This window comes from Zingiber officinale, chromosome 1B (genome assembly GCF_018446385.1).
Source record: "Zingiber officinale cultivar Zhangliang chromosome 1B, Zo_v1.1, whole genome shotgun sequence".
Classification (NCBI taxonomy): Eukaryota; Viridiplantae; Streptophyta; class Magnoliopsida; order Zingiberales; family Zingiberaceae; genus Zingiber; species Zingiber officinale.
Genome location: NC_055986.1, coordinates 121,727,444 through 121,746,595, shown reverse-complemented (window position 1 = coordinate 121,746,595; position 19,152 = coordinate 121,727,444). Strand labels below are relative to the sequence as shown.

Below are 19,152 nucleotides of genomic sequence, written 5' to 3'. Positions count from 1 at the left end.
CCCTAGGTCCATCAGTGGGTTTTGACTAAAACCCACTGATTGACCAAAATCCATTGATTGACCAAACCCACTGATGGATCTAGAGAGCTCCGATTGAACTCATTTCAGTTCCTATGGATTTTTGATGTTGCAAGGAGTTCAAATATGATGTTCATTATTTATTTCGGCTTTTAATTGATGTTAACATGCAAAATCAAAGAATCAGCAAAAAACCTCACGTTGGCCCTGATATGGACTCATATCAGGCCCACATTGAGCCTGATATGAAATGATATCAGGCCCACATTGGGCCTGATATGATTCCATATCAGGCCCAACGTGGATGCTTTTGCTGATTTTTTGATTTTACATGTTAATATCTATGAAAAGTCGAAATAAATAATGGACACCATATTTGAACTCCTTGTAATTTTAGAAATCCATAGAAACTGAAATGGGTGCAATCAGAGGTCTCTAGGTCCATCAGTGGGTTTTGACCGAAACCCACTGATCGACTTAGAGAGCTCCGATTACACTCATTTTAGTTCCAGTGGATTTCTTAAATTACAGCGAGTTTAAATATGGTGTCCATTGTTTATTTTTGCTTTCTTCAAATGTATTAAATTGTTATTAAGAATTGACTAATGTTATTTATATGTTCTGTCTATTAAAAAAAGAGAAGAGAGAGAAGAGAGAGAAATATAGTGAAGAAAAGAAAACGGTAGAAAAAGTCAAATGTCAAGAGGGTAAAATCGAAAATGCACTTAAACAAGTGTGTTATTTGGTAAATGTTAAAGTAGCGTACGCCCTTTGGTAAATTTAAATCTTTAAATGCGCCCTTTGGTAAATTACCGGCTTAATTATGAAGGGTTGCGTTATCTTCTATCTCTTGATTTTGCTTCTATAAAAAGAGAAAGACCAATTGATTGTCATTACTAATTGTGTTCACCATTAATATGAATGATCTTGCTGGTAAAGTATCTGATGGAATGGTTCCTACAATTTGGAAGACGAATTAATCACGATGAGATAGGGGTGTAATGTCTTGAATACAGATAGGATGGACGTTGAAGTGGAGAGGAAGATGACATGAGGGCTGAGGGCACACGATGAGAGGCCGTAATGACAGATGCTGCTTAATAATTGGCTTAATGAAAGAAAGCGACCTCCTGAAGACCTGAACCATGCAAGAAATTAAATGGCTTAAGCTTTATTCCACCAAGCACATCCATGTTGCTGGGTAAAATAAAGGCTTTTTCCCCTCTAAATCTTAAAAACAGGCGCGCGCTTCATTTTGAAATTTTATCAAAGGGTACTTGTTTTTTTTTTCTCTCCTAAAATACACTTTATAAGGTTAGAGATGCATAGACAGATGACTGCCTTCGTCTTCTCAAGTGAGAGTAAAACGTGGACGAGGTGTCTTTTGGGAATTAAATTTAATTATGAATAAAATATGAAGATGATAATTATGGATGAGAGTTCTTAAGATAAAGATAAAACATAAGGACGTGACATTTCTTGATAATTAGTGATAAGAAGATATAGATAAAATATGATGAGATAATAATTGTTGATAAGAATAAGAGTTCATGGAAATAGGATATGATGGGGTGACAAAAGAAAAAATGTATAGATTTATTATATTTGAGATTAGTGCTTATTCAATAAATCTATAAATATATAAATTTTCCAATAAATGAAAGTAAATTGAGTTCATATTTTTTTATTCTCCTCTTTTATGTAGAGTGTATTTTTCTCCCGTAATTTGTTTTATTTTTTTTCCTTAATTTTTCTTCCAACAAAGTGATATCAGAGTTATAGTTAATGGAGGTATGACTTCCTTCTAAGTTTCAGTACTCAAGGTGAGTAATTATAATAATTGGAGTATCAAGATGAAGACGCTTCTTAGAGCTTATGATGTTTGGGAGGTTATAAAAAAAGGCTACGTTAAGTCGTATGATGACTCGACGCTATCTCCAACTGAAAAAGACAGTCTAAGAGATTTAAGAAAGAGAGACAAGAAGACTCTCTTCCTCATTTATCAAATTTTAGATGAGGATGATTTTGACAAAATCTCAAGTGCTACTTCAGCCAAGTAAGCATGGGAAAAACTCCAAATCTCATATCAAGGAGACTCTTCAATCATTGGAGAAAATTCTTCGATCATTGGATTCAAAATTTGATAGTATTATAATCATCATTGAAGAGACCAAAGATTTACAAGTTATGACCATAGAGCAGCTCTTGGGTTTATTACAAGTCCATGAAGAAAAGAAGAAAATAAATGAAGAAATTACTAAATAACTCCTAAAGACGACTCTTCAATCAACAAAGAAAGATGAAAGTTTCAGTAACAATAAAAGTCAATGTGGAAGAGGTCATGGATATAGACGAGGTTGTGCTAATGAGCAAGGATGGGATTTCCAACAACAACAATGAAAGAGGAGAACATTCAATAAGAAGACGTGGAAGTGGGTACAAAAACTCGTGGTATGATAAATTTCAAGTTAAGTACTATAATTATGATAAATTTGGGCATTATACTAAAGAATGTAGATTGCCCCAGAATAAAGTATATGAAAGAGCAAACTATATGGAAGAAAGAAAAAAAGAAGATGACACCCTACTGCTAGCGTATAAAGATAATGAAAGAGGTGAAGATACAATGTGGTATATTGACATTGGTGTAAGCAATCATATGTGTGGAAAAGGAATCATGTTCATAGAGCTTGATGAATCAGTTGGCGGTAATATATCATTCGGAGATGAATCAAAAGATCAATGTGAAAAATAAAAATAACATTCTCATCCGTTCGAAGAATGGAAAACGTGAATATATTTTGAATGTTTTCTTTGTGCCAAATATGAAGAGCGACATTTTGAGCTTAGGACAACTTTTGGAAAAAAGATATGATATTCATCTAAAAAATAATATGTTATCTTGAAAGATGATATTGGTTGCTTAATTACTAAAGTACCTATGTCAAGAAATAGAATGTTCTTGCTTAACATTCAAAATGATGTTATCAATTGTCTCAAAGCTTGTTATAAAGACATCACTTGACTATGACATCTTCTATTTGGGCATCTCAATTTTGAATGAATAAAATTGCTTTCAAAGAAAGAGATGATGAGAGGACTATCTTGCATCAAACATCTTGATCAATTATATAAAGCATGTCTACATGGGAAACAATTTAAAAGAAGTTTTCCAAAGGAGTCAAGTTCAAGAGCCCAAAAATCGCTTATACTTATACAAACGGATGTTTGCAGTCCGATAAAATCAAGTTCATTTGGTAAGAGTAATTATTTCATTGTTTTCATAGATGACTTTTCTCGGAAAACTTAAGTATATTTCTTAAAGGAAAAAATCAGAGGTCTTCGGCATATTCAAGAAATTTAAAGCTACTATAGAAAAAGAGAGCGGTCTCAAGATCAAAGCTATGTGGTCTGATCGAGGAGGAGAATTTACATTAAAGGAATTTTAAGAATTTTGTGAAGCCAAAGAAATATAATGACCCTTGACAATTCCAATATCCCCTCAATAAAATGGAGTGGTGGAAAGAAAGAATCGAATCATCCTTGACATGACAAGGAGTATTCTCAAAAGCAAGAGACTACCAAAGAAACTTTGGCCAGAAATAGTTGTATGTATAGTATAGTTATCCAACTGTTCACCAACAAGAAATGTGTGGGGCAGGACACTACAAGAAGCATGGAGCAAGAAAGGCTGAGATTTCTCATCTAAGAGTTTTTGGGAGTATATCCCACGTTCATGTGTTTGATGAAGCAAGAAGCAAATTGGATGATAAAAATAAAAAGTTTATTTTTATTGGCTATGATACTAACTCAAAAGGGTATAAAATATACAATCCAGATACTGAGAAGACAATTATCAGTCGAGATGTTGTATTTAATGAATAAGAAGAATGGAATTGGGAATTTTAAAATGAAAATTACAACATCTTCCCATACTTTGAAGAAGAAGATGTAGAGCAAACAAGAGAGGAGCCCACTATTCTACTAGGAACACCAACATCAAGTACTCAAGGAAATTCACCTGCATTAACTTTAAGTGAAAATTCAAATGAAAGAGTACCATACTTTAGAAGCTTACGAGACCTTTATGAGGTAACTAAAAATTAAGATAATATTACTCTATTTCTAAAAATTAAGATAATATTACTCTATTTCTAAAAATTAAGATAATATTACTCTATTTTATCTCTTTGCCGATTGTGAACCTATAGATTTCCAAGAAGTTAGAGCAAAAAGTGGAAAGATGAGAAGGATAAAGAAATCAATGCAATCGAGAAGAATGGTACATGGGAGTTAACTCCACTTCCTAAAGGATATAAGGTGATTAGTGTGAAGTGGGTGTACAAAATAAAGAAGAATGATAAAGGAGAAGTTGAAAGATACAAAGCAAGATTGGTGGAAAAAGACTACAATCAAAGATCTGACATTGAATATGATGAGATATTCGCTCCTGTTGTTCGATTAGAAACTGTCAGACTAATCATTGCTTTAGCAACTCAAAATAAGTGGAGAATACATCAAATGGATGTAAAATCTACATTTTTTTAAATGAAATTCTCGAAGAAGAAGTCCATATTCGGCAGCTATCAGGTTATGAACTTAAAGGACAAAAAGATAAAGTTCTAAAATTGAAAAAGGTTCTCTACGGGCTAAAACAAGCACCAAGGGCATGGAATAGCTAGATAGATAAGTACTTGCAAGAGAAAGGCTTCATCAAATGCCCTTATGAACATGCACTATATATTTGGAATAAGGATAAAGATATTTTGCTTATATGTTGATGACTTGACTTTCACTGGAAGCAATCCAAGTATGTTTGGAGAATTCAAAGAAATGATAACTAAAGAGTTTGAGATGACTGATATTGGGCTCATGACATGCTTATCTAAGCATCGAAGTAAACCAAAGGGGAGATGAAGTCTTCATTTCACAAGAAGATTATGCAAAAGAGATATTAAGGAAGTTCAAGATGGATAGCAGTAAGTCCATAAATACCCCAATAGAATGTGGAGCCAAACTATCAAAGCATGATGAACGAGAAAAAATTGATCCAACATTTTTCAAGAGCTTGGTTGGAAGTTTACGATACTTAACGTGCATAAGGTCTGATATCTTTTATGTTGTTGGACTTGTTAGCCACTATATGGAAGCTCCAACTACCACCCACCTTAAGATCGCTAAAAGAATTTTGTGTTATATCAAAGGTACGATAGATTTTGGATTGCTTTATTCAACATCCAACTATTTCAAACTTGAAGGATATAGTGACAATGATTAGGGTGGAGATATGGATGATAGAAAGAGCACTACAGGATTTGTGTTCTTTATGGGAGATACAACTTTCATTTGGATGTCAAAGAAATCATCTATTGCCACACTTTCTACTTGTGAAGCAGAGTGCGTGGCTGCGAGCTCATGTGTTTATTATGCTATTTGGCTCAAAATTTTATTGAATGAGCTAAGTTTATCATAAGAAAAGGCAATCAAGATTCGAGTTGATAATAAGTCTACAATAGCACTAGTAAAAATTTCAGTCTTCCATGATAGAAGTAAGTACATCGATACACGTTATCACTATATATATCAGAGAGTGTATTACAAGAAAAGATATGCAAGTGGAATACATAAAGTCTCAAGATCAAGTTGTTGATATATTTATCAAGTCTCTCAAATTTGAAGATTTTATCAAGATACGAAATTTGCTTAGAGTCACAAACTCAAGTTTAAGAGGAGGTGTTAGAAATTAAACTTAATTGTGGATAAAATATGATGAGGTGATAATTATTGATGAGAGTTCGTAAGATAGAGTTAGAATATGATGATGTGACATTTTTTAATAAGAATGAGAGTTCGTGATAAGAAAATAAAGATAAAATATGATGAGATAAAAATTGTTGGCAAGGATAAGAATTTTGAGATAGAATATGATGAGGTGATAAAAGAAAGAATATTTGAATTCATTGTATTTGAGATTAATGCTGGTCCAATAAACTTATGAACATGTAACTTTTACAATGAATAAAAATAGGTTGAGTTTATATTTTTTATTCTCCTCTTCATACAATCAATAAAAGTAGGCAGAGTTTATATTTTTTATTCTCCTCTTCATACAATCAATAAAAGTAGGCTGAGTTTATATTTTTTATTCTCCTCTTTTGTGTAGAGTTTATTTTTCTCTCATAATTTTTTTATTCTTCCAACAGTGTCAACTGGTTGCTCACCTAGGCGAGCTTGGCATCTGCAATGGTGACAACGCCAAACCACGTGAGCACGGGGAACAAGTCATTCACCTAGGAGTAGTAGCGATATCTTCACTATCTTCTTTTGGTATATGTTGTCGTCCTCCTCCACTGCTTGCTTTGTCTCTTCCCAACCTCCATTAGACACACCATGTTGTGGGCGTACTCGTGCAAGATTTGGTTCAAACGGATATCACTATCATTGCCAACTACAACTATAGCATGGCTACTGTCGATCTTTTGTCGCAACTCCTCATCATGGACAACACGGAAGGGGAGGAGGCGCTTGAGGATGAGGAGGCGAACAACGATGAGCACAACGCCAGCAATCGCTGTGAGGGGCGAAGGAGATGCTGAAGAGTGACCAAGGGGCGACGGCGGTGGCGGCTTGAACACCTCCAACCATTCTCATGGGCATTTTAGGAAAAATGCCCATTTAATTAAATTTTTAAATATAAATAGTTTATTTTTTAAAAAAAATTGTCATTTAACTCACCATGGATCTGGGTAGATCTGACAAGGACCAGAAAGACCGGATCTGTGTATCTATTTTAACGTCAAGGCCATGGCTCGAGGCGTGTGGGTTTGTCAGGCAGGTAGAAGGCTCTGGGACATTCATCAATGAAACGCACGCACGCATTGGGGCTGTGATAGCTACGCCTACGCTTGAAGGAGCAAGCCAAGTACATGTTAACCCCCTGTGTCTCGGCGAGCACATGGACGTTGCCAAAATCGAAACTGTTGAGACGTCACCCGAACGAATATAATGGACACATACTTATTATTCCCTGAAAGAAGATTAATCGTCCATGCTCACGTGCTTTCAACATCAGTTTGCTCATATTGTAGAATTATACTAGAGACACAATTATGAGCCCCTTTGAATTTAACTTGCTCGCAAACAACAAAAGAAAAAGACTCTGTTCGCTGAATCGCTAGCTGCTGATAATGCATGGTGGGAGTAGTACTGGAAGGTGCAGAAGCCGTCTATCGGTGACAAAATCACCGCGAGTTCCGGAGTGTGTAAAGAGAGTAGTATAAATCAATCGCCAGAAGTTGGCCATCATGCACGAGGAAGAGTTTCTTGCACAGGCCAAACACTATATTTGATTCATGCATTCAGTTATTAAACCATTTATATTCGTACAAATTAGACGCGGAGGAAGAATGCAAATGTGCATCAATCTCTCGCTAGCTCTCCGTGTCCAATCTAGAAATAATCAGGTGGAGCATCAGCTCTTAATTTGATAGCCATCGCCTGGAGGATATTAATTGAAGGATTTATGAATGAGGAAACACTCGCGTTAGTTGGATGGAGACGAAGCGAGCCGTGGCCCCTACCGTCGCCGTAGACCCCGATCGGGACGAGTACATGACGGTGAGCGAATTGAGTGACTCTGATCTGATGGTGTCAGCGATCGATCGAGAAAGGGAAAATAAATCATAAAGGCCAAAAAGGATTTGGAGCTGGCTTGGGTTCGGCCACGTGAATCCTTCACAGGGAGGGAACGTATCAAGAGAGGAATCACTAAATATGACATTAATTTCTTTAATGAGAAATTATAATACGGATAAGCATGAAACGTGCAGACCGCTGGTTGCCCGATCGTCTAAACCACGAGTCACGGAGTCAGAGTAAAAGATTCTAAGGGGCCAGGTGCAATAAAAAGACCTTATTGGCTCCTATTTCATGCAGAACCTTATGTGTGGAATTAACGCGCCCAACAACTACGTGATCATTCCGGGCTCGACTCTCAAGGAAAACAAATTGATGAAGTTATCCGCAGTCGAGCTCTTCCGGTAAGTAGGACGTATGTCATATCGTCATATCGGTGTCAGTCAAGTAAGCCTATGTTGGATATATAGGCTTCTGTCGAGTCAGTTCTACCCAATCAGCTTCTATCGGATTAGCTTATGTCAAGTCAGCTTCTAGTTTCAGGGTGTCGTTGGGACTCGGATGATGCTCTCCAAGCGGCAAAGGTTGGAAAGACTTGGAAAAAAAAATAGAAGGCAAGTTAAGATGTATCTTACATATTAGGTTTAACCGGGATGTGACAAATTGATTCGGGTTGAGTTGACTTGAGTTCCATTTCGAGTGGGACACATTGAGGGTCGTGTTGACCTAATCACAGACCCTGCCTAGTGACACCATTATCTCCGCCACATCACATATTGCTAATTTAATTTGAATTGACTTTCAGCCTTATAAATTAGTTTCCTTTCCCAACTTAATCTTATGGAAAAAAAAAACAATTTAATATACTTCTCTAAGTAATTAAGTTGCTCCGACTAACAGTAATTGATATTTTTTTAATTTTAATAGTAAAATACATTTGCTTATAATTTATATTTTTCAAAATTATAGGTACTGTTTAGATAATTACTGAAAGGAAAAAGATCGCGCAGGGATTTGCACCGAACTTTTTGCTCCACTACAAGTAACAAATGAGGAGCACTCCGTGCAGCTTTTAAGTTTATCCTTGCAACTTGAACTCTGTGTGGTTGATATCATAGTCGCAAGCTAGGGCAGCCTTAAAGTACCTTGCTTTAAGTCAATTCTTCCATTCTTGTCAATACTGCCATGATTCCTGTGCATAAATGACGTTGCCCTCAAATAATTTGAGCCCTGGAGGCATGCAACCAGGCCCCATGTATAAACAGGAAAGAAAAAGTTAAACCAACAAATCAAGATTACAGAAACAATTGGTACATTAATTAATCTCTCATTTGAAGATTGACTCTTACGGTTAGATATCACTCTCTCTCTTAAATCTGCTGATACTGTTTAAGTCATTTGCATGAGAGTTTGTAAAGTAGTTTAATTTTTCTTGCTTGACTAATTTGGTGAATATTATATGGAGTTCTTTTCTGGATAGTGCCCCAGCAGAAAGCAACTTACTTTTTCTTCCTGAACAAATCTTTTGGACAAAATAGTAAGAAAATATTATGAGATCCTATCTCAATCTTTATCAAAATAAATAAATAAATAAATCATTACTTTTTTACACGGAGAAACAAAATGAGATTATATCGGCAGGGAATATATCCTCATATAAAGGACCCCTCTTTGAGATTTGTAGGAAGACGGGAATCATATGACTTTTGTGTTAGCGAGCTCGATTAAACTCTTACATATCGCATCAAACAGATACTACCGTCGCTTCAATGATTTCTTACTCGGAGACTCCATGACTCTCAAAGTGTGGAGCAACTATCTTAAATCTATTAATATATCTTATATAGAATGTGCCTCTTCAACACTATTAACAGAGTTCATGGCAAATTAAGCTTTAAGTTTTTCTCCTGCTAAAAACTTACAGCTGGATCATTCGTGTATAAAATGTACAAAGATACTTTCTCAAAAAAAATATATTTTTTGATAAATTTTTAGATGAGACAGAATAAGCTAGCTTTGCATGAGATTAATATTGGCAAATATAAATTAACAATTAATTAGTTAATAAACAAATTATTAGGTTCAATTTGACAAGTACCTTAATTATTGGTCCGCCCTATGCTAATTTGAGTTAATCCTCCTGGAAGCACCAAATGAACAATCACATTACATGACACCACCACAAACAAAGTTGGTTTAATCCTTTTAGAGATATATATATATCTATGCGAACGCTATTCACTAGGATAGTAAAGATCATGTCAATTGTCAAAACATGTCAATGTCAAAACACACTCGATTGGTGAATGAACACATATAAGAGCCCAGACAAGATTTACGAAAGATTAACTATAAATATTTTTTATACCGTATATTCATAGTGACAAAAGATGAATATGTTCGTCTCCAACGTCCCCATCAATCTGTCTCAGAACTAACACGAATGAGCTTATACCGTATATTCAGATTTTATGATAGATTGTCCGGTTCCATAATCCGTCCAATAAATTTTTGATCCAAGAAGCACAACAACTTCTAACGTAGCGCTCCAACTTTGTCAGTAATCAAATCTCATATTAATAGACAAATCTAGAGCACCTAAATTATATAAAAAAAAATGCATATGATTTAATTGATGATCGGTTTCTAAATTTGGTTGCTACAAGGAGATAAAGGGTCGCTCGAGCATTTATTATCAACCTCATTTGCACACGATAAACTTCCAAAGGAGACAAGCACACTACTTTCTTAACGCGACAGCAGCAAAGTGCCTTCCAACGATCCTCTCCCGATCGATGTGTGTATTTATATTGCTTCGACCGTTCGACGTGTATAATTATATTGTCACACACCAACAGCGTGCTTCACATTATACATATATTTTAATTTTGAACTTGTTACCAAAGTACTGTAAAGCAGAGAGAGAGTGTTCATTATTTGACCGCAACAACATGAAAAGTAGTCATAAGAGTCCACAATATACGTTAAAATACATGTGATCGGCCGTGAATCAAGCCTCGCCCCCTCTCTATAAATACTTGACATCGCCGTCCCACGCTCTCCGCACCCAACGCTGAACCTTCTCAGCTAGTTTCTGCTGCTCATTAAAATTCTCCCCTGCAATTGCTTGGCTTTAATTTCACCATGCCGGAAGCACCAAAGCTGATGCCGGTCACTCTCCCCCCGGCCGACGACGATGCCGTGCCCGAGCATCACCGGAAGGCCCTCGAGTTCATCGACGACGTGACTGAGAACGCCGACGTCGTCCAACGGCGTGTGCTCCTCGAAATCCTCTCCCAGAACGCCCCCGCCACGTACTTGCATCGCCACGGGCTATCCGGCCGTGACGCCGCCGACCTGGATGCGTTTAAGCGCCTCATCCCGCTCGTCACCTACGAAGACATCCGGCCCGACATTCTCCGCATCGCTCACGGAGACACCTCGCCCATCCTCTGTGGCCGCCCGATCTCAGAATTCCTTACAAGGTATCAGTGCGTAATTAATATGCTTAATGATTAAGTGTAAATAAAAAATGAATCGAGCACATATATGAACTCGAAGCCAACCCAGCTTGCTGAAACTAATTTAGTACTGGCGTGATCACATATATGAAATTAAAGCTCGGGGACATCCGGCGGGGAGCGGAAGCTGATGCCGACGATAGAGGATGAGCTCAACCGGCGCTCGCTTCTGTATAGTCTACTAATGCCGGTGATGAGCCAATTCGTGCGCAGACTCGACAAAGGCAGGGGAATGTACCTACTGTTCGTGAAGTCGGAGGTTTGCACCCCCGGCGGCCTTGTCGCTCGCCCCGTCCTAACAAGCTACTACAAGAGCCACCACTTCCTCAACCGCCCGGACGATCCGTATAATCTCTACACCAGCCCCAACGAGGCCATCCTCTGCTCAGACTCCTGGCAGAGCATGTACGCCCAACTCCTCTGCGGTCTCCTCCACCGCTCCGACGTCCTCCGTGTCGGCGCCGTGTTCGCTTCCGGCTTCATCCGCGCCATCCGCTTCCTTGAGAAGCACTGGCCGCGCCTCTGCCGCGACATCCGCGCTGGCGAGCTCGACCACGAGATCACTGATCGAGCAGTGCGTGAGGCCGTGGGCCGTGTGCTGCGCCCTGACGGGGATTTGGCCCACCTGATCGAGTCGGAGTGCAGCAGGAAGACGTGGCAGGGCATCATTCCCCGGCTGTGGCCCAACACCAAGTACGTGGACGTCATCGTCACCGGCGCCATGGCGCAGTATATCCCCACACTCGATTTCTACAGCGACGGCCTGCCGCTGACGTGCACCATGTACGCCTCCTCCGAGTGCTACTTCGGCCTCAACCTGCAGCCCTTGAGCAAACCCGATGACGTCGCTTACACCTTGATCCCCACCATGGCCTACTTCGAATTCCTCCCCGTGCCATGCGCCAGCAGTTGCTGCAACACTGACGACTTCGATCACCGTGACTTGGTCGACCTGGTCGAGGTCAAGCTCGGCCAGGAGTACGAGCTCGTCGTCACCACTTATGCTGGCAAGTCACTAATCATTATTATTAGACCACTGAATGCACTACCAATTAAACCGGCAAAAAAAAGGTTAAAATGATAATATTTAATGGTGCAGGCTTGTACCGTTACCGCGTGGGCGACGTTCTGAGGGTGGTGGGATTCAAAAACAAGGCGCCGCAGTTCAAGTTCATACGGAGGAAGAACGTGGCGCTGAGCATCGACTCGGACAAGACGGACGAGGTGGAGCTGCACGCCGCAGTGAGCGCCGCCGCGAGCCACCTGGAGCCGTTCGGGGCGTCGCTAGTGGAGTACACGAGCTACGCCGACGCGCTCAGCATTCCGGGGCACTACGTGCTTTACTGGGAGCTACGCGAACAGGGGCCAGGGACGACGGCGCCGGCGGTGCCGGCGTCGGTGCTCGAGGACTGCTGCCTGGCGGTGGAGGAGAAGCTGAACAGCGTGTACCGGCAGGGGCGGGTGTGCGACAAGTCAATCGGGCCGCTGGAGATTCGGGTAGTGGAGGAGGGTACCTTCGACGAGATGATGGACTTCTCTCTGAGCCAGGGAGCTTCCATCAACCAGTACAAGGCGCCGCGGTGTGTGCTGGCGGGGCCGGTTGTGGAGCTGCTCGATGGCCGGGTGCGATCCAGGTTCTTCAGCCGCAAGTGCCCCAAGTGGGCTCCGGGCAACAAGCAGTGGAACATCCTCCTCGACGCTATTAATTAATTAATTAATTTGCGATATGTTTTAGATTAGTTAAAAAATTTAGAGATCAGTTATATATGTTCTCTTTCTTCTACTTCCTCCTCTCGTCTTTTGCATGGTTTAATTTCGTTGGTGCTGCATGTGTAATATATATTGTTGATGTAGTAGTAGAGAGCTAGCTTCAGCTCGTTGTATAATTCGTTAATTACATGTCTGTATTATTTAACCGTGACAGCTACAGTGTGTTTGTTAATGAATGCTAACTATCTTCCTAATTTCTCCGTCGTAACTCGAAAGGGCATTGTAGGCTAAATTTCAAATGTTCTTTTATCTTCCTACAAACGTCATTTTATTTCTTCCTATAATTATTGCTTTAATTTTTGATCATTATAGATTTCTCTTATTTGTATATTTGTGTAACGATTAATTTAAGGGCATTCACCGTAGAACATTTTGTAATAAAAATATATGTTTAATGTTAAAGGAAAAAGACATGCATTGTTTGATATTTCTTAAAAATTCCCAATGTTCATCGTTAACGGCCTAATGGGCTTTAATAATGGGCCTTGTCTATTGTCGTGGACTGGTTGAATTGGATGAGACTATGCGCCGCGTGGACAATCGGGAAGGGGTCGCCGGTCGCGGTCGGACACAACAGAGACACGCAACACGCTATCTCTGGATTTCTCTCCCGGTGGGTCCCATCATCGGTTCATCCCTTCTTTTCGCGAAAGTAAGTCTGTACCCTGTCCGAATTTCACACAGGAAATCCGTCCTCATCAGATCCGCAGAGAGAGAGAGAGAGAGAGAGAGATCTGCCTCCCTTCTCAAGCCCTTCTCCGATCAGCCGCCGCCTCTCCTGCCGGTGTCGATCCTAGGTACCTCCCTTTCCCTTCAATATGATCATCTTCTGGATATCTCTGTGTTTTCTTCTTTCCTGTACCTTTATGCCTTTTCTCCGTGCTAGGGTTCTTGCTCTTGTTTATCATCTATGCGAATGTTTGGATCGTTTCGGATTTGTGGATCTTCTGGAAGTCTTTATTGCTGTCGTTAATGACCGTGCATAGGAGTGAATGTATATCTGTTCACAGATCTGAAAGTTCTTCGAGTATTGGGGTTGCGGTTTACTTTAGAGGAGTGGACATATGAACTCGCCAATGCGTGAATATAAGATTTCACTTTTTCCCTTTGAATTTGACGAGCTAAACAAGCAACTTGGTGAACAACAAAAGAAATTGCATTTAATTTGTCCCTCGTCTTTACCTTATTTCTTTGGGAAAGAGGTTCTTTGCTTGTTGTATCTTAAAATCTCATCGACAGAATTGGTGGTACACTTTTGTCAGGATCGAACCATAGTTGAGTCAAACGGGAACTCCAGTTAATTTTTCCTAACTTTTTTGCTTTATTTAATTACTCATAATCAAAAGTTAGAGTCTTTGGTATTGAATCTTCATAGTAGCCTTGTGGTGATGTGAGCTTCAGATCACACAATCAACTGGTCAGTATTTTAGTAATTATTGAATGGTTTGATACCTAGAGAGAGATCTTGAGAATTGGAAGAGTGGGAGTTGGATTCCTTTGAAGATTTATGTTGTGGAACTGATGCAGACTTGATAGTGATTGTCCTACGAGCTGAAGAGAAGGAGGATTTGCGGCGAAAACAAAACGAGAAGCCGAAGAAAACAAAGAGAAACCCATCGTTCTCTGGGTTTTACCAAACAATGAAACTTTATTCAATAATAGAGGATGATTCCTCAAACAGCTAAATAGAACTGCCAAAAATATCCTAAATACCAAAAAAATAGAAATTACCAAAATAGTAAAATAGATGTTCGGAGACTCCTAACAGGCCCTAAACGATATTTTTCGGATCCAAAATTTAGGGTTACGGGTTCCATCCGGTAGCAAATCTAGGTCTCAACCAACTTTGTAAGTCAAACAATGCATCGTTTTAATACCCGAGTCAAAAGTTATGGCCTTTTAAAGTTCGAGAGATCTTCAGGAGGTCTTCTTGGGTCAATTCTGCATCAGGAACTTTGAACCACTTGGTGAAAGTAGATCTATGATCAATTTATCACCTAAATTCTGTATCCCATAACTTGAATTTCATAAAGATTAACAAAATATCCAAACCTTTGTACAGATGATGAGAAGTTTTGCGACAGTGAGCTCTGTGTCTTTAACATACCCCCACATGGCTTGGAGGTTATATTAATCAGGCAAGAAGAACATAAAATTGACACATAAGAATATGCCAAGCAGAGAGAAATTACTTGAGTTCATGGAGAAAGTTATGATATTGCATTTTAGCTCTGCCATCAAATGCCCTCAACAAATTCTTTCCCATCGAATAGGATTCAAAGTTTTAAACATTTTCTGAAATTTCTGCTATAGGTTCTAAGAGTGTTCTCTTCAAAAGCATTTTGAACGTTTTAACCTATATGACTTCACATTATGGAAGGTTGCTGTTATAGTTGATCAAGTATATTCTTGTTCATTGTTTTAGTGTCTCTGATTATTGAAATCATTATCTTTTCTTCTGCTGTCTTTTCCAACCTTATATCATCATTCATCAAATAGTTTTTCATTTCTTATCGCATTTTTAGTCAACAATGATACTGAAATAAATGACATGCTAAATATTGATGTTCTTTGTTGCTTGCATCAAGTTGGAAGTATTGCCTGCAAGAAAGTCTCAGTGAGAAGATGTATGTGTTTGGTGGTTGCAACAGGAAGAGGAAAAAGAGTACTTTTGTTACTCCTACTGTATTGTTTGCTCCTTTGCACCCGGTCACACCTGCACAAATTGATGGCAGTACATCCACAACGCAATCACTTGTTCAAATGTGGCCAAGCCCTCTTGTCTTATTGTCTTCGACTACAGCATGGCCTACACAACCACCTGTCATGTCAACATCGGAACATTCCTTTGTTCAAAGGGCTGATGACAAGGTAGTTATCCCTTTTATTATTTTTCCTATCTTATGTTTACTTTGATGAGATTATGGAGATTTTTTTTTTTCTCGCACAAACTGCTCCATATGTATCTGGAAGTTACGTGACCATGTGATGTTCCAATATGACCAACTATAAAAATTTTCCCTACATAAGTTTTACTTATAAGCTTCATCATAGGCAGTGCTAATATGTTTCATCTGAAGACAAATTGTTAAATCAAAATGAAATAGTGAACATCATCTAACTCATTACTCAACCATCCATAGCATCACTTTGACTTAAGAGCACTTGGATGAATACTACTATTTCCTATACATAGGCAGTGCTAATAAAGATTGCTGACAATGCATTTTGTTGTCAGTTTTATAGAAAAAAATGAGTCCTACTATTTCCTATACATTGTCACTTTCAGGAAGCCATCATTCTTTAATCCAAAATTTGATGTACTCTAAATGCAGTTTGTTGTCTGGATGGCAGGACATGGCAAGTATTGATGCTACTAAAATGGGCAATATCATTTCAAAATGGTTACCGCGGGTTGATATGTTGTTTGACAGTGAAAATGACGCATATGAATTCTATAATACTTATGCTGAGAACGAAGGTTTCATAGTGCGTCGATCAAAGTCAACAGTGTCAACAAAAAATATCATCACTAAGAGGACATTTGTCTGCTCAAGAGAGGGGTTTCGAGAGAAGAAAAAAGGAGAGAAAGAGGCTAAGTGTCCACGACCTGTAACAAGAATTGGCTGCCCAGCATGCATGACCATCCGGCTTGCATCAAATGGCAAATATCGTGTCACAGAATTTATGCCAAACCATAACCATCAACTTGCAACAGTGGCTACATTTGACAAATTGAGAGCCAAGAAGCTGAGACGAAATGCTCGAGTTGCAAGAGCAGATTTAGTGGATGACACTGTGAGACTACCAGAGTTTGAAACTGAAGATGAAGCCTATGAGTTCTACAGTGCATATGCTGGAAGGATGGGCTTCCGTGTTCGTAAAACGAGTGCAACAATTAGTGCAGAAAATCTAATTACTAGAAGGATGTTTGTTTGCTCAAGAGAAGGATTTCGCGAGCAGAAAAAGGGAGAAAAAAGGGTAAAGAAACCAAGAAAAGAATTCAGGACTGGCTGTCCTGCTTGCATGGTCATTAGAATATCATCAACTGGAAAATATCAAGTAACTGAGTTTGTTACATTTCATAACCATCAGCTAGAAGCTTCTTCGTCTGCTGATAGCCTGACATCTCAAACTGCAGAAATTAGTACAGATTTTGTTTCAGTCATTGCCTCTGAATCTGCTGATGATGATGCATCCAAGCAGATCGGGAGTCCTCAAAACTGTAACATGCTTCCATCAGATAATAAAAATTCTTTGCGGTCAAAACGAACAAAACCTATTCAAATAGGTGATGCAGGTGCTATCTTGGAGTATCTGCAAAAGAAGCAAGAAGACAACCCCTCATTCTACTATGCAATACAAGTTGACAAGGAAGAAAATTTGACCAACTTCTTTTGGGCAGATGCGAAGTCTGTGATGGAATTCTGTTACTTTGGTGATGTTGTATGCCTTGACACATCCTACAAAGTGCTTGGTTATGGAAGGCCACTTGCATTGTTTTCTGGAGTTAATCATCATAAGCAGACTGTTCTTTTTGGTGCTGCTTTACTTTATGACGAAAGTGTAGAATCTTGGAAGTGGCTGCTTGAGAGTTTCATAACAGCAATGGGTGGAAAGCAGCCAAAGACAATTTTAACCGACCGCTGTCCTGTGATAAGTGAGGCAATAGATGTCGTATTGCCAGCCACAAAACATCGGTTTTGTGTTTGGCATATATACCAAAATGCAGTTGTACAGCTAAGTCAAGTGTTCCATGGTTCAAGATCTTTAGGTAGTGAATTCAGCAGATGTCTCTTTGATTGTGAGGATGAAGAAGAGTTTCTAAAAGAATGGGGAACAATGTGTGAAAAGTATGATCTTAAAGACAACAAATGGATGTGCAAATTATTTGAAGAAAGAGAGAAATGGGCCTTGGTATACGGAAGAGAAGCATTTTATGGTGATATGAAGGCTGTCCAACTGAAGGAAAATATGAGCAATGAGCTAAAGAAAAATTCAGGTAATAAAACAGAACTCCTGTCCTTCTTTGAGCATTATGATAGAATATTATCTGAGAAGAGGTTTGCAGAATTACAAGCTGATGTTAATGCTAGTCAGAGCACTCAAAAGCCACCTTCTATGCGTTTGCTGAGACAAGCTGCAAATGCTTACACTCCTGCTGCTTATAAGATGTTTGAAAGAGAATTTGAATTATACATGGATTGTGTCCTTTTCAGTTGCAATGAAACTGGGACAGTATCTGAATATAAGGTTATGGTTGAGGAGAAATCTAAAGAACATAAAGTTAGATTTGATTCTTTAGATGGATCTGTGAATTGCAGTTGTAAAAAGTTTGAGTTTCTTGGTATACAATGTTGTCATGTTCTAAAAGTGCTAGATACTCGGAACATCAAAGAACTTCCACCGCAATATGTATTGAAGAGGTGGAGGAAGGATGCAAAGGCCAGATGTTTTAGTGAAGAGTTTCCATTCTCATTTGATGGAGATCCTCAATCACTACTGGGGAAACATTATAGCTCCCTATGCCGCATTTTCAGTATTCTAGCAGCAGTAGCAGCTAAAAGTTCTGATTCTTTTCTGTTTCTTGATAACCATATAGATGTGCTCAGTAATCAGGTAAACCAAATCCTACAAGCTAGATCCTTGGAGATGCCTGGCATGGTTTCGGTTTCATGCGCTCAACTGCAAAATCCAGTTGAAAGTGTAGTCGCTGAGAGTCTGAGGTAGAAAGGATCAACTAAGCATTTTTTTAGGATGACCAATCGTTCACAATCCAGGTAGAGCACATCATCTTTCCTCAGTCTTGGTTTACCAAAGTTTTGTTAACGTTGAAGTTTAGGGCCTGAATCATGTGGTCTTTGGTCTTTGTTCCACGTTATGAACTTAACTTTCTGTTGATTGTGCAATTATGTTCTTATATACGTGAAGCATATTTATCCATGTCGTGCCATTAAGATATTATCTGTTTCAGAACAATGGGTTTCTCACCTGGCTTTGTGATCCTTCTAGTCCAACCATTCCAAAAAAAAAAAGTGTTGATGGCATTTGCCGTCCAAGTGCTGACTGGGGAGAGTGGAAATTCAATAGTGGTAGAGGTTGACACATTTGGATATCCACAAGATCACCTGAATTCTATCTGGTGTAGTTTGTACATGCAATTTGTAAAAGAAAATTCAAGACAATTACATAACACTATGTAAAGAGA

At 39.0% G+C, this 19,152-nt stretch overlaps 2 protein-coding genes across 2 annotated transcripts; both read left to right on the top strand.

The window, feature by feature from the left end:
- The first annotated feature begins 10,635 nt into the window (after positions 1-10,635).
- LOC121975961 (probable indole-3-acetic acid-amido synthetase GH3.1) lies at positions 10,636-13,129 on the top strand. The gene is made up of 3 exons (XM_042527908.1): positions 10,636-11,138; positions 11,274-12,181; positions 12,274-13,129. The coding sequence occupies exons 1-3, from the start codon at positions 10,798-10,800 to the stop codon at positions 12,882-12,884; spliced, it is 1,860 nt and encodes a 619-aa protein (XP_042383842.1). The 5' UTR covers positions 10,636-10,797; the 3' UTR covers positions 12,885-13,129.
- Positions 13,130-13,621: 492 nt separating this feature from the next.
- On the top strand, positions 13,622-18,901 carry LOC121975952 (protein FAR1-RELATED SEQUENCE 12-like). The gene is made up of 3 exons (XM_042527897.1): positions 13,622-13,741; positions 15,533-15,815; positions 16,299-18,901. Exons 2-3 carry the CDS (start codon positions 15,570-15,572, stop codon positions 18,672-18,674), a joined length of 2,622 nt encoding a protein of 873 aa, XP_042383831.1. The 5' UTR covers positions 13,622-13,741; positions 15,533-15,569; the 3' UTR covers positions 18,675-18,901.
- Positions 18,902-19,152: the final 251 nt, after the last annotated feature.